Source organism: Calidris pugnax, unplaced genomic scaffold (genome assembly GCF_001431845.1).
Source record: "Calidris pugnax isolate Ruff unplaced genomic scaffold, ASM143184v1 scaffold22, whole genome shotgun sequence".
In the NCBI taxonomy this organism is placed as follows: Eukaryota; Metazoa; Chordata; class Aves; order Charadriiformes; family Scolopacidae; genus Calidris; species Calidris pugnax.
The window spans coordinates 577,637-590,279 of NW_015090763.1; the positions used below are offsets into that span (position 1 = coordinate 577,637).

A 12,643-nucleotide genomic window follows, 5' to 3' on the forward strand; every position below is an offset into this window, starting at 1 on the left:
CAATCCTCCCATTCAGATGAAAGAAAGGGAAAGTAAAACAGTAAATATCACAGTTTAAGGGAGGACGCTCTGACCCGCAAAGAAAAAGCCATGTGGTTTAACCCCCTGTACACCAGAGCTCAGCCACAGCCTGGGGCCGCGCTGGGATCCCTCTGGGGAGTGAGGGAAGGAAAGGTGGAGGAGAAGAGGAAAGGTGGAGACACGATGGCAAAGCATCTTCTGGGATCAAAGAGGCTGCACACACTCCAGTGCCTGCAGACCCCTGAACGAGAGCTCTGCAGCTCAGAGAGGCTCTGGAGGGGCAGAAAGGTAAAGCCATTGGGAAAGACGCTGCTCTAAGACGTGCAATTCCCTGCTCGGTTCTCATCTGACCTTGGTCAAATCAATCCATGTGTCCCCAGGTCAGACCTCACCTGCAAAACCGACATCACAGCACATCCCCGAGCACCGCAAGGGAAATTAGGGAGATAACCAATGGCACTGATCTCCTTTGATTAATTATTTTAGAATAATATCTGATATTGGGACAACAATATCTCCCTTGAGGGAAGAGATATCCCGAGGGACTGTGTCATGCCTGCCCTTCCCAGCACGGCGTGGTGGGTGTGTGACTGACCCTAATGTCACCACGCTGGTGAGCAGGGCTGTCACCTCTTGTGAGGAGGGATTCAGAAAGGTGGTCCTGCCACCTCCTCATTACCATTAAGGATGTAGGTCAACCTTGGCTTCTTTCAGCTGGCACAACTCTTAACAGATATTTTCAGTCCCTAGTGCAAAGCAAGGGGGTCCATGGGCTTGGAGTTTCCCCAGTTTGCTGTCCTGTCTGCTGCAGGTGCTGCTTCTCCCAAGGGCTGTCTGACCTTCAATAGGGACACCTTGGTGACATCCTCCTGCTCTGCATTCCCAGCTCTGGAACAGAAAGGCTGGTGGCCTGGGCCAGAGGGCATGTATTCTTCTTCATATTCTTCTGCCTCCATCTACTGACAAGGAAGGGTTAAATCACAGATTTCCAGGGTACAGGGGAGCCCAGCAGCTGGAGTCCTTCCAGCAGATGAAAACAACAAGCATCTTATGAATGAACTTCCCGAGTCAGTGTCCTTGCAATGGAAAAACAACGCATCAGGGACTGCCCCGTGGCTTAAAACCTAGTTTTTCCAATGAGAGCGTCAAGTGTCACTGGAGACCTTACAGAAATTCTTGTGTTTGCCTAAGCAGATGTCCCTAAGAAAGGGAAGAGAGAGCCCCAATGAGATGGATGGCTGATCTTTTCTCATGCCATTATACTGAGGCTTCCACTCAGAGGGAATCTGTGTGGAGGGCAGAGCAGCAAGTTTGAGAAGTTTGACCACTCCTATTGCACCCATGGAATAGAAGACATCAAGGCTCTACACGAGTAAACGGGTGAAGTGAGGGTGAAGTGGCAGCCTGACCCCTCAGAGCTCTGCAAAAATCCAACCCAACCCCAACAGCAAAGGCTGAAGCTTGAGTGGATGGAGGAACGAAAACCCAACACTCCAGCAAAGGTGTGATGGGAAAGGAGGTTGTATCTCACTAATCTGGTGCGACATTTTTCTTCTAATGGCTTGACTGGTACGGAAAAGGAAATCCTTTCTGGGTGATATTTCTAGACAGAGACTAATTGACTTTCACACCACTGTGCTGGTTTCAGTGTCAGTGGAGGCCAGCTGTGTTTTCTTTTCGGTGAACAGTGCCTGCAGTTTTCATCCTTGGTCAGTCCTGAGGGACATTCAAGAATAATAATCCTAATGATGCTTTGTCCTTCAAGGACAACGTCTTGTTAAGGATCTCAAAGTACTTCTAAATATCCATTTTTAACTGTAATACAGCAGTATCTGTAAGTGCCCACCTGAGAACGAGCTGCATTGTGCTAAGCACTGTTCAGAGGTGCCTCACACCTTCCACAGACAGGGAAACTGAGGCACAGAGCACTGGAAGCTGTTGCCAGAGATTGTGCAGAACCTGATAAAGCTGCAACTGGAACTCAGATGTGTCGAACAACTTTGCTTCTTTAGTTGTCGCTCTTCATGGAGTAAATTATTAATCACAGTACAGAAATGGCTCTAATTTCCAGATAGAAGTTACTATCCTTGATATCACCAGATTGCTAGTACTGAAAAAGATCCACCTTGGAGTTTTGGACTCCCTTGGTCAGAAAACCGTGGAAGAAGAGACATTCAGCCATTGCATACAGGAGAAAGAAGAGCCAGGGAGGCTGACAATCTAAACCAAACCAAACCAAACCAAAGCTGCTGACCATCCGGCAGGGAAAGCACAGGGAAGGACCGCTGTGCTGAGGAGCAACACCCTCGTTGCCAGGGCCAGCTGCTGCAGCCAGCTTGGTGTGGTCATGTACGAATGCACAGAACATGTTGGAGGCTCCGTGGCTGCAATTTCAGGGTTGGTGGTGGACAAGTTGGTTGGTTTCAGTCACAGAGCCTTGGGAACAATTGTTTCTTTTTCCTTGATGACTGTGGTTCCCCTGAAGCCTGCAGGGAGGATGCACGTCCTGCTTCCCTACCAGAACGTTCTCTCTTGTGGTACAGCGTAACACAGCTCAATGCCTCTCTCCCCCAGGGCCTGATTTCTTCAGCTGCTGTCTCCTCTGCTCCCCAGAAATTCCAGTGGGAGTCAAAGCAGCACAGCACCCAAAGCAGAGGATCCTACCCTTAAAACCTACACAAAGCTTGGAAATTTCCCTTTTAGGGATAAGAGTGACATACAAAAATGCACAGTTTCTTTCCTGACCATGGCTTTGCCTCCTTGAGAAGCAGAGTAGTCGTATGTGTTGTACTGACAGAACATCCACCTGAACTGTGAGTTTATCAGAGCGCTCTGCCTATGGAAAAAACTCCAGTTTAAAATAGACACCGTGGTCACCGTCAGTGCTGTTCACCAGGAGCTTCAGTCAGACTAAGAGCACCCCAGCTGGAGGTGGCCAGAAGCTCCTGGCCACTGTCCTCTGCCTGCACCCTGGTCACCCAGGAGACATTGTACACAGGAGATTATCAAACAGACAAAGAAAACAAAGAGTTTACCTGCTCACCCACTTTCCCTGGTCGGCCACGGTTTCCTGGCTCACCCTGCGGGACAAGGAGAGACAAGACACACAGGTTACTGGGTGCTCCCAGTACAGACCCTCAGTACAAGGTTATTCTTTCTACACCCATTATTTGGGCTGCTCTGTGTGTAAATCATGGAGAATCTGCAAGAGACAACATCTTACAAAACCAACTGCAACTTGAAAGACAATCCAAAGCAAGAAGCACAACCGACGCAAACATGTTTAATAAGGCATGAGTTCTCATCAGGGATGTTCCTGAAGTTGGGGTGTTTCTGACCCATAACATCTCAATCTGAAAGACTAAGTAAAACAGACATGAAGACAGAAACACCTCATCAGCAGGAAGCAAGTAGGAAAGGACCATGATTAACCAAAGAATTTGAGGAGCATCTAGGGGAAGCAAGAGCGTGGACAGCAATGGGTAGGTGTAGTTCCTGAACGACAGAGAAGAAGGGATCCAGAAATTTCACCTGCTGGTGGAAGCATCACAAGAATAAAAGACAACACAAACATTCCCAGGCAGCACTGCACCCTGATCCTGCTCTTGCAAAATCTCCAGCGTAGGCATGTTACTGTCACGTGGAGCAACCACACGAAAACCCCAGCAACAACCCACATGAACTAAATCACAGGGCAGGATGAGAGAAATTCAGAGAATGAGAAAAATGAGGGCTGAAGAGAAAAGCAGGATGAAGAGGGAAATTTCAAACCCACCAGGGATAAGGGCAGCCGTGGCAGCGCTCGAAGGCCGGCAGAGTGCCCCCGGACAGGCCATCCAGCGGCCAGACTCACCGCTCACCAGAATTGTCTCCGGGTGACGGCAGCTGTATTTTCTCAGTAGGCAGATACTCCAGATGTGCTGCCAGACCACATTTTTGGTATTTAATGTTTGAAGAGGTTGTTTTTGTTGGGTTTTCTCTTTCCTTTTGAGTGTGGGTTTGTGGAGCGGACTGCCCTGGGATGGCTCCTGCTGCTAATTAGGCAGCAAAGATAGGAATGATGTGCATTGTTTTCGAACAAAAACGTGGAGAAGCAATGGAAAATAAGATGAGATGATGGAAGGGGGGTTGGTTAATATCAAAGAAGGAACACACTTGTTTATAATAAAGCACATGGCTTAAAAAATGCACCGTCGTTCTTTTTGCTGAAGAAACCAAGCAGAAGCACAGACCCCAAGATTCAGAGAAAAAGAGAAATCCTCAGTTCCCCTGGTCCTGTCTGGAATGAATAACCTCAGCTTGGAGCATGGTAAAGTTGAGAAAAGATACCTCCCCCTCTTACTTTCCTCCCTTCCACCCACTGCTTCTCTGATCATGAACAAACTCTTTCCTCACCTTTGGACCATCAGGACCAGGTCTTCCCGGAAATCCCTTCCGGCCAGATCGACCCTGAAACACATGGAAGAACAATAAACAAAAAGCTTACAATCTGCCCTTGGTCACAGCAGTGTGTCTGTGAACCTCTGTGGTGCAGCTTACAAGTGATGCTCCCTAGGAATTCAGGGTGCTGAGATGTAGCAGCCCTAACACAAGAGGAAAGCTCTGTGTCTCGAGTGATGCTGGATTTGATCCACGGGGAACATGCCTAGATGGCTACTCCAAGTTTCAGCCCATTTCTCACCCTCCAGCTTGATTCCATTCCTTAACACCATGTCAGAAACATAAAGCATGGACTGGATTTACCCTGCTTCCAGCAGTTTTCTTGTAGCAATGCCAGCAAGGACACCAGCAGCCTGAGTATTCAAAGATGGTACTTTCCCAGTGTTTACAGGGACTTAGCCGTAAGTCCTGGCATCTACAGAAGATTTGGGAGTGGGACTGTCCCTACAGTGGAGGAAGCCAGGCTGACATTCACAGCTACAGCTCAGAAGAGCAAAAATAAACCTGCAGACCAAAAGGTTCAATATTGAGCCTTCCTTATGGCCAGAAGAACACTTATGGTGCTGTCCCAGGCACTGGAGAAACTGAATTTATTATATTGCTTCAGAAAGAAATAAAAGTGTCTACCAGAACACTGGAGGAAATGCAAGATAAAACATTTATTTTCTGTTCCACCCAGAAGCTCCAGCACAGTTACCAATTTTCAAGGCATTTTACTATCCTGTGATGACAATTATGTACATAATCATTGCAAAATCCTGAGCTGGCAAGCTCACAGATATAATAATATTCTTTTTCGCTTCTTCTAACTGTGTTTCTGTGATACATCATTGTGTTCAATGTGATGTAGAGGTCAAAAAGGACTCTCTCTCACTGTCTAGTCTTTTTTCTTGCTTTTCCCTCTACTCACTGAAAAATACTATAAATCAAGGAAGATGCATCAGGGCTGGTTACAGAGATGGTTTCCAGTCAATATGCTTTATCTTGAGGATGAATTATTTAAACTTTAGAGGGTTTTTCAAGGTCTGAGATTTAAAGCAAGTTATAAAATTAGAGCCCCACTCAACAGCCCGTGCAAGACACTTCTTTGACTTTCAGCCATCCTGGATCAAGCAGTTGGAGCAAGCTCTGGACAAGACAATATTTCTTAGAAGAGTAGATCACTCCACAAACCAGGAGGTTTGAGGCTTTGTGTTAACTACAATTCCATTGCAAGGTCAACAGAGCTGGTAACAACTGAGTAAATAACTGAAACCTACCTCTGGACCAGGAACTCCTGGTGGTCCTAAGGGTCCTTCATCTCCCTGAGGTGAAAAGAAATGAAAATAAAAGGCAAAGTGGTGACAAAATTTGGACTTGCCATGCAGCAAGAATGAAAGGTCTACAGTACAAGCAGCAGTTAAATACAGGCTGTGTGCTCAGCTCTCACATTTTAACAACTGAGTCCTTCTGAATTTTAGAGCGGGCAGCTCAGCATCTCAGAGGTTTCTCATCTCCCTTCCCCCTATCAGGAATAAAATCTGAAGTCAAGTCTTGCCAGTAAAGGCCATCCAAAATTTGACCAAAGTCAACACCAGCTGATTGGGCCCATCATGGGCTGGATTTGGTCCATAGGGAACCCTGGACATACTCACACTTCTCTGCTTCATTTGATTTGGCAGGGATACGAATGGTGCAGAGCTCTCTACTCTTTTTCTTTCTTTCTTTCTTTTTTTTTTATTTCCCCCACAAAAAGGGTGTTGCAAAATTTCCCACAGAACCATTTGGCAACTGTACGAAGGTTTCCCTTTTGCTTTCAAATGGGACTACACATGCTGCAGGACGGAGCCATCTCAAAATCTCACACAGCAATTGGACTCGGTCCTCTCCCTTGGCTCTAGGCCAATTTCTAATGTGATAGGATCAGATCTACAGTTTCTAGGAGACCTTCAATTAAGCTTCACAAAAATTATCTCAAGTGTCTAAAACCAACTGCCAAGAGAGAAATTAAAAGCGCCCTTGGCAGCCACGGTTCTGGCTGTTCTCATTTAGGTGGTCAGCCGTGGTAATGAAGTGGCAGGAGCTGGCGGGCTGAAGATGGGGCTGGAAGTCAGGAGCCCGGCTCAATGGGCTCAGACAAACCACCCACAATATGCCACATTTCTAAAGAAGATGTAACCCACAGCCTTGACCTACCACCTCGGGTACCAGCAGCGGTAAAGGCACCGTGGTGTGGTCTGGGGAACATTCAAAGTCCTTCAGCACATCTTATACCATAGTCCACATCCATGTCTTCATTCTTACTTTTACGCTCACTAACTAGAGTAAATTGAAGGCAGCTTGGTCATGCCTGCCTGAACCTGGAATGCAGGGCTTCAATTCCCTTTGTAAATTGCCTAGAATATTTTTTTTTCCTATTTCAGTGCAAATAAATGAGCTAATTTGCATTAATCCCATTTAGAGAACAAGCAAAAGAATTCCCAGAAAAAGTTAAGAATTATTAGTGCTATTAAAGCGAGCTCCTGCCCGTGCGTGCACTGAGTGTTATTTGCACAATGTCTCATGACTCTGGACAAACTGCTTACACTGGCCTAAGGGAGAAGAAACTCCACTGAAGTATCAAGAGGATAATTGGAGGGCACTCAGGCCTTCTCTGCTGCTGCTATGAAGTATTTGCAGCTCTAGGACAATTAAATCAATGATAAATTTTCGTCACTTTTTAGTGACTGTGAGTGGAATGAAGCTTCAAGTTTCCCCATGAAGTGAGAAGTGGAAGCTGCAAGCTCTGAGATGCTCGGGCAAACCAATCTTTGCAGAAGAGCAACTGCAATTAATGTCCTCTTTTTACAAGAGGGTAGTGCCCCGTGTCAGGGAGAGGAGGCTGCGGGTCTCGCAGCTGAAAGAAATCACACTTAAAAGGAGCAGAAACCAAAAGCCAGGTCAGGGCATGTCTGGGAAAAGGGATGTGCAGGGAAAAGGGCATTAGCACCCGTTCTGGGTGTGGGGAATGGACTTTAAAAGAAAAGGGTAGGGTCAGCAGATGCCAGTAGTGACTGGAAGCAAAGATCACAGGACTGCAACTTAGGGGAAGCTCCTCTTCTGCAGTCTCTGATCACTGAATATTAACATCTGCTTCCAGATTCAGAGGGACGAGAGGATTTCAAGTCACAGGCACCATTTCAGCATGCATTCGTCATCAAAATTCAATGGTATTCTTTAAATTCAATCTGCTTTTGGTCCGAGGACACTCACCTCTTGTCCAGGCAGTCCTCTCGGCCCAGGTAAACCTCGTGCTCCTGGCTTTCCCTGAGAAAGAGCCAAAGGAAAAGATACTCAGAAAATAGAAACATAAGCTCAGAAGGGCAATTAAAATGAGAAAGTCTCCTTCACAGCCATGGGACATCATCCAATGTCAATTTTGTTACAGAAAAAAAATTGAAAAAAAAGGAAACCCTGCACTTGGAGGGACCTCAAGCCAAACAGACCAAGCTGAAATGCTGGCCAGGACAATCTTTAGGAATCTCAAGGGCTTTCTCTCTCCCCCCTTCCCACTATGTTGTTTTCCCTGGCTCCTTCCCACCCCACACAGAGCTTCAATCTCTGCTCCACTCACCTTCAGGCCTTCAGGACCATTTTCTCCTGGTGGGCCAATGTCACCTGGGAAGCCCTGAAGAAGAGGAGAAACAGTCAGGGTGCATGGGTGAACTTTTGCAGCCAGTTTCAGAGGACAGCCTCTGTGAGAGTTTTAATTAAAGACTAAGGGCAGAGACATCCGTTACGTGCTGGCGGTGTCCGTGTGTGGGCCGCCGCGTGGCTTCGAGAGGGAATGAAACAAGACAATGGGAGCAGCACTATCGCTTTGATTCAAGAGCAGCCTTTCCCAGCAGCTCCCTTTAGGTCCATCTTCTTAGAAGATTTATTGCTGCGAGGGCCTCCCTGTCATCACACAGCTAAAAACGGCAATTTGGGTTTTAATTAATCTTTATGAGTCAGCACATAATCTCCCTGCTCCGAGAAACCAACTGCACACCCCAGCGACAAAGGGAAGCAGGCGAGGAATTAGGAAAGGTGCTGACATGCTCATTAGCTGCCGCCTTCAGCCAGGCAGCGGCTCCTTTCCACCCACCAGCCCTTCGCTGAGGAAACAAAGGAATCTGTGGTTATTTCCAATAGCAACAAAGAGGAACGATTGCTAAGTGGCAGCACTCGACCGAGAGCCCTTCCAGACCCAGCAAAATACCAGAAACACTGATGAGGGGAAAACAGACCATCAAGTTGTGCTGGAAGCGGCTCCCTAGCATCTCACAGACGTTGTCTGGTGGCTTATGAAGGAGAAAAATGACAACGTGGTGGGGGAAGCTGATCCTGCATTTAAGGTATCACTGTGACAATTTTGCTGGCAAGGGCAGTCAGGGACTTTTTCTACTTGAAATGGTGTTTTAGGGGTGGAAAAATGGAAAAAGTCCTCCACGATATCTATGACAAAAAGTGGAAGGAAAACCCAGGAAACCGTGAGATGCAGAATGGGGCACGAACCCATCTTGATCCTCCCCTATCTCACCACCACTCATGTACCATCATAGCCCAGCAGAGAAAGGAGGCTCTACAGAAAAAAGAGGATGGTAGGCAAAAAGTGAAATGCAAGATTCAAGAAATGAGTGTTCTGCCCCCAAAAGCAGTTGAAGAACAACTTCAAGAGCCAGAGTAGAAACACGTAGAGTAGAACAACAAGTAGAAACTCTTGCTTCAACACGGTGAGTAGAAAAACCAGTGTCCACAGAGTCTGGCCAGTGGCCAGGAGACAGTCTGTCCCTCTTGCCAGTCCCCAAAGATTGTCTCAAACCTGGCCTTTCTGAATGAGAACAGAACAAGCCGTTACGTACAGGACATATGGGAGGATCGGGAAGAAAAAGGCTTGGAATGGTAGTTGGAGATCAGGAAATCTCAGTGCAGGGTGGTCAGAGGGTATACAAGATGGACAGTTTGCCCCATCTCCCACTTTGAACAAAAGTGGGCCTCTATTCATTAAGTAACAGTAAATCCTGCAACACACCAAAGCTCTTCGGGCCTCGGCATTTCTGGCGCCCTGGTGTGCCATTGTCCTAAAGAAATAATCCATCTGCCCGTCGTTAGCCAAGGCTCTGACCCCAGAACACACCAGCTTTGGGTTGGTAAGTGTGTCAGAGCCCAGGTGCCATGGCGAGCGGTGGCAGCGGCAGCCATCCCCTCCTTCCCTCGGGCTGGGCGCCCACGTGGGTGGCAGCCTTTGGCTCTCGCTTTCCATACGAATTAGCAAGAGCCATATGCATATGCCTCCTAATCAAAACCCTGTGTGGGCCTGTCTGTGCGCGGCTGGAGAGCTAAAAACCTCCAGTGGGGGAAGGAGATAGGCATCTCTCACAACAGGCTCTCCAACGCCACACGGGTATGTTGATGTCGGCAGCTGCAGACACCGAATAATGCGCTGCAGAGGCACAAGGAGACAGGAGAGAGGCATTAACCCTGTGGGTTTGCTGAAGACAGCACACTGCAGGAGTTACCATGGAAAGGAGAGATGAGAGAAGGAGGTGGTGGGACATACCTCAGGGCCGGGTGGTCCCGGAAACCCAACCGGACCTTTGTCACCAACTTTTCCCTGCAGACATCAGAAAAACATGGAGAAAAGTGAACTTTTTGGCTTTCCTGTTTAGGCCAGCACACCCCGGCCAAGATATCTTTCCAGAGGGGCACGGAACCTTCAGGAAGGGAGATGAGGAAGCCGAGGACATTTGGTTACTTACCAGGGGGCCTGGTTTCCCTCGTGCCCCAGGGACCCCAGGCATACCCTGGCTGCCCTGAGAGAGAGAGAGATATAGATTTATTTTTTTTCAGAGAACACAATGAAGCATCAAAAAATACACAATTCCTCAGGCTGCATCTCTAGTTTCTGCAGCAGAGAGGTGCTTTCTAAGGGCTAAACTCAGCCTGCAAGGAGCTGGGACAGATGCACCAATGTCAGGGAGATGCTTCTGATAAAGCCGGGGCTGAATTTAGCCCTGAAGAACACAGGAGCTGTTGCCGTAGCATTAGTCATTAGCACAGCATTAGTCAGCCGAGGGCAGTATCATGTTGTAGTCACAGGGGAGAAGGCATTTTCTTAGAAGTTATGCCCGGCGTTAAGTGCTTCGCTGGGGCAGGGTTTAAGTTGCCTCACGGAGCAGACCAAACCTCCGAGTCCGCAGCCGTGGGACCACACACGTTCACACCCATCCCCATCACTCCCACTCCACCAATTTCTGCATGGAGATGTGGCCCCTTTTACAGGAAGTCCCCCGTGGAACTGCTTTTATTATGAGTAACAACAAAGTCCATATATTGACATGAATTTTTAGAAAGGCGCAGCATTCCCCAAATGAGAAGTATCTGAGCAGGGGAACCTGACAGCAGGACACAGCTCGTTCAACTTCTTGTGGCTTAAGAGGACCTGAGAAAGCTGGTGGCCACCCATTCTGCTATTTAAAGGGAAAAAAAATGATGGAGAAAAGAAAAACAATTACCTTGTCTCCTTGGAAGCCGATATCTCCTGGAACACCTGCTCCTCCCTGATCACCCTGGATACACATCACCAGAGAGTTAAAATAGGCAACAGCAATGGCCCAAACGCCCAGGTAGATGTTAGATGGTGCATTGTACAGCAACAGTCTCATCACTAGCTCCGTTCAAAACTGAACTGCTGGCAAACTGTAGATCATATTAACCGTAACAACAATCCTAAACAAAGTATATATTTCCCAACATCGGTTCTAAAGTGAGAAATGAAACTGCAGGAGAGAGGAAAATATGAATTCCCAAGCATTGTGTTTCTGTAGGAGCTACAAGGAGAGAGACTACGTTCCTCTGGCTAACACAACCGTGAAGGTGGTGAAGTGTTAAAATTCAGCTGAACAGAAGGGCTACTTTAGTTTTCAATGAATAGACCTTTTCTCTCATCAGGCTCTATAGAAAAGAAAACAATACTCGGGGTTGCTGTGAGTGTATCCTAGTGTTGGCCTAGTGATCAATCCTCTTCCATATGAACTCAAGAGTAATTTCTAGTAATGTTTTGGTACCATCTCACTGCCAATACCCAGGCTGAGATTCCCCAGAAGGTGCAGGCTGGTGTTCACTGGGATGGGCATTCCATCTTTGAGCACACCATCATTGATAATATTTCATAACCAAGCTAACTTTCTTTCCCCTCTTAGGACCATCTTAACAGATTCGGACTCCCTGGGTAGAAAATAAGTATTCCTGGAGGTTTTCTAAGGGGTTATCTTACATTGCCTAAGCCCTGCTGTGAGCAGGCTGTTGGGCCAGACGACCTCCTGTTGTCCCTTCCAACCTCATTTATTTGGTGATTTAGGATGAGTCAATGATGGGGCAGAGAAAGGAAAATTCTACTTGGGAAGTCAAAGGAGGAATAACTATAAAGCCTTGGTACACTGACAAGACCCAACAGAAATAACTGTTAGAGGAACTCTGTCCCAGGCACAGCAGATGCCTCGAAACTTGGCTTCCCAGTGCCAAGCCATACAAGAGCAGAGAGCTATATGTTTAAACATAGTCCACATGGAAGACATATGGACTCCTCTACCGAGCCAAAGCCTACATAGAGATGACAGAGGAGTCTACTTCTGCTCAGGCAAAACCCACCCACTTGTTATCAGAGAGCTGAAATATTCTAACTACTTCGCTAACATGCAGGGGATAATGAAATCGTGAACGGTTAAGGCTTGAGTTGGGCAAGAATTTTTGGAGACAACTTTTTCAGAAGGAAAAGAATTAAGAACTGTGGAGATTCAATGATGGAAACATTTCATGGATTCATGCTAAATTCGCTTAAATTTTTTGGTAAATGTTCCCAGAACATTTCACTGAACCATCTTCAAAACAAATCTTTTATGTAGCAAAATAGAAATGTTGCTCTTAAAAAAAGTTAAATTGATTTTACTCATTTGGTTTTTAACCTAAAATATTTTAATTTGAGTCAAATAACCAACGTTTTGCTTCATCTAAACTATTTTCCATCTCTTTTTTTTTTTTTTTTTTTTCAATGCAAGCAAATGGAAACAATCAGCTATTTACACAACTCCAGTTCGGATGAACCCCAAGTACTAGATACAATAGAGATGGCAGAAAACCCCAAACCGTATGACCCAGCTCATTTTCCTGCCATTGCCAGATT

At 46.7% G+C, this 12,643-nt stretch overlaps 1 protein-coding gene across 1 annotated transcript in view; it reads right to left on the reverse strand.

Annotated features, from left to right (window-relative positions):
* Positions 1 to 12,643, reverse strand: part of COL27A1 (collagen, type XXVII, alpha 1) — a 175,205-nt gene that overhangs the window by 69,776 nt on the left and 92,786 nt on the right. Inside the window, exons 17-24 of the mRNA XM_014949542.1 lie at positions 10,977 to 11,030; positions 10,221 to 10,274; positions 10,022 to 10,075; positions 8,054 to 8,107; positions 7,693 to 7,746; positions 5,721 to 5,765; positions 4,417 to 4,470; positions 3,057 to 3,101 (exon numbers count right to left, since the gene is read on the reverse strand). Of these exons, the coding sequence (XP_014805028.1) occupies positions 3,057 to 3,101; positions 4,417 to 4,470; positions 5,721 to 5,765; positions 7,693 to 7,746; positions 8,054 to 8,107; positions 10,022 to 10,075; positions 10,221 to 10,274; positions 10,977 to 11,030 (414 nt within the window). The remainder of the gene's footprint in view (positions 1 to 3,056; positions 3,102 to 4,416; positions 4,471 to 5,720; positions 5,766 to 7,692; positions 7,747 to 8,053; positions 8,108 to 10,021; positions 10,076 to 10,220; positions 10,275 to 10,976; positions 11,031 to 12,643) is intronic.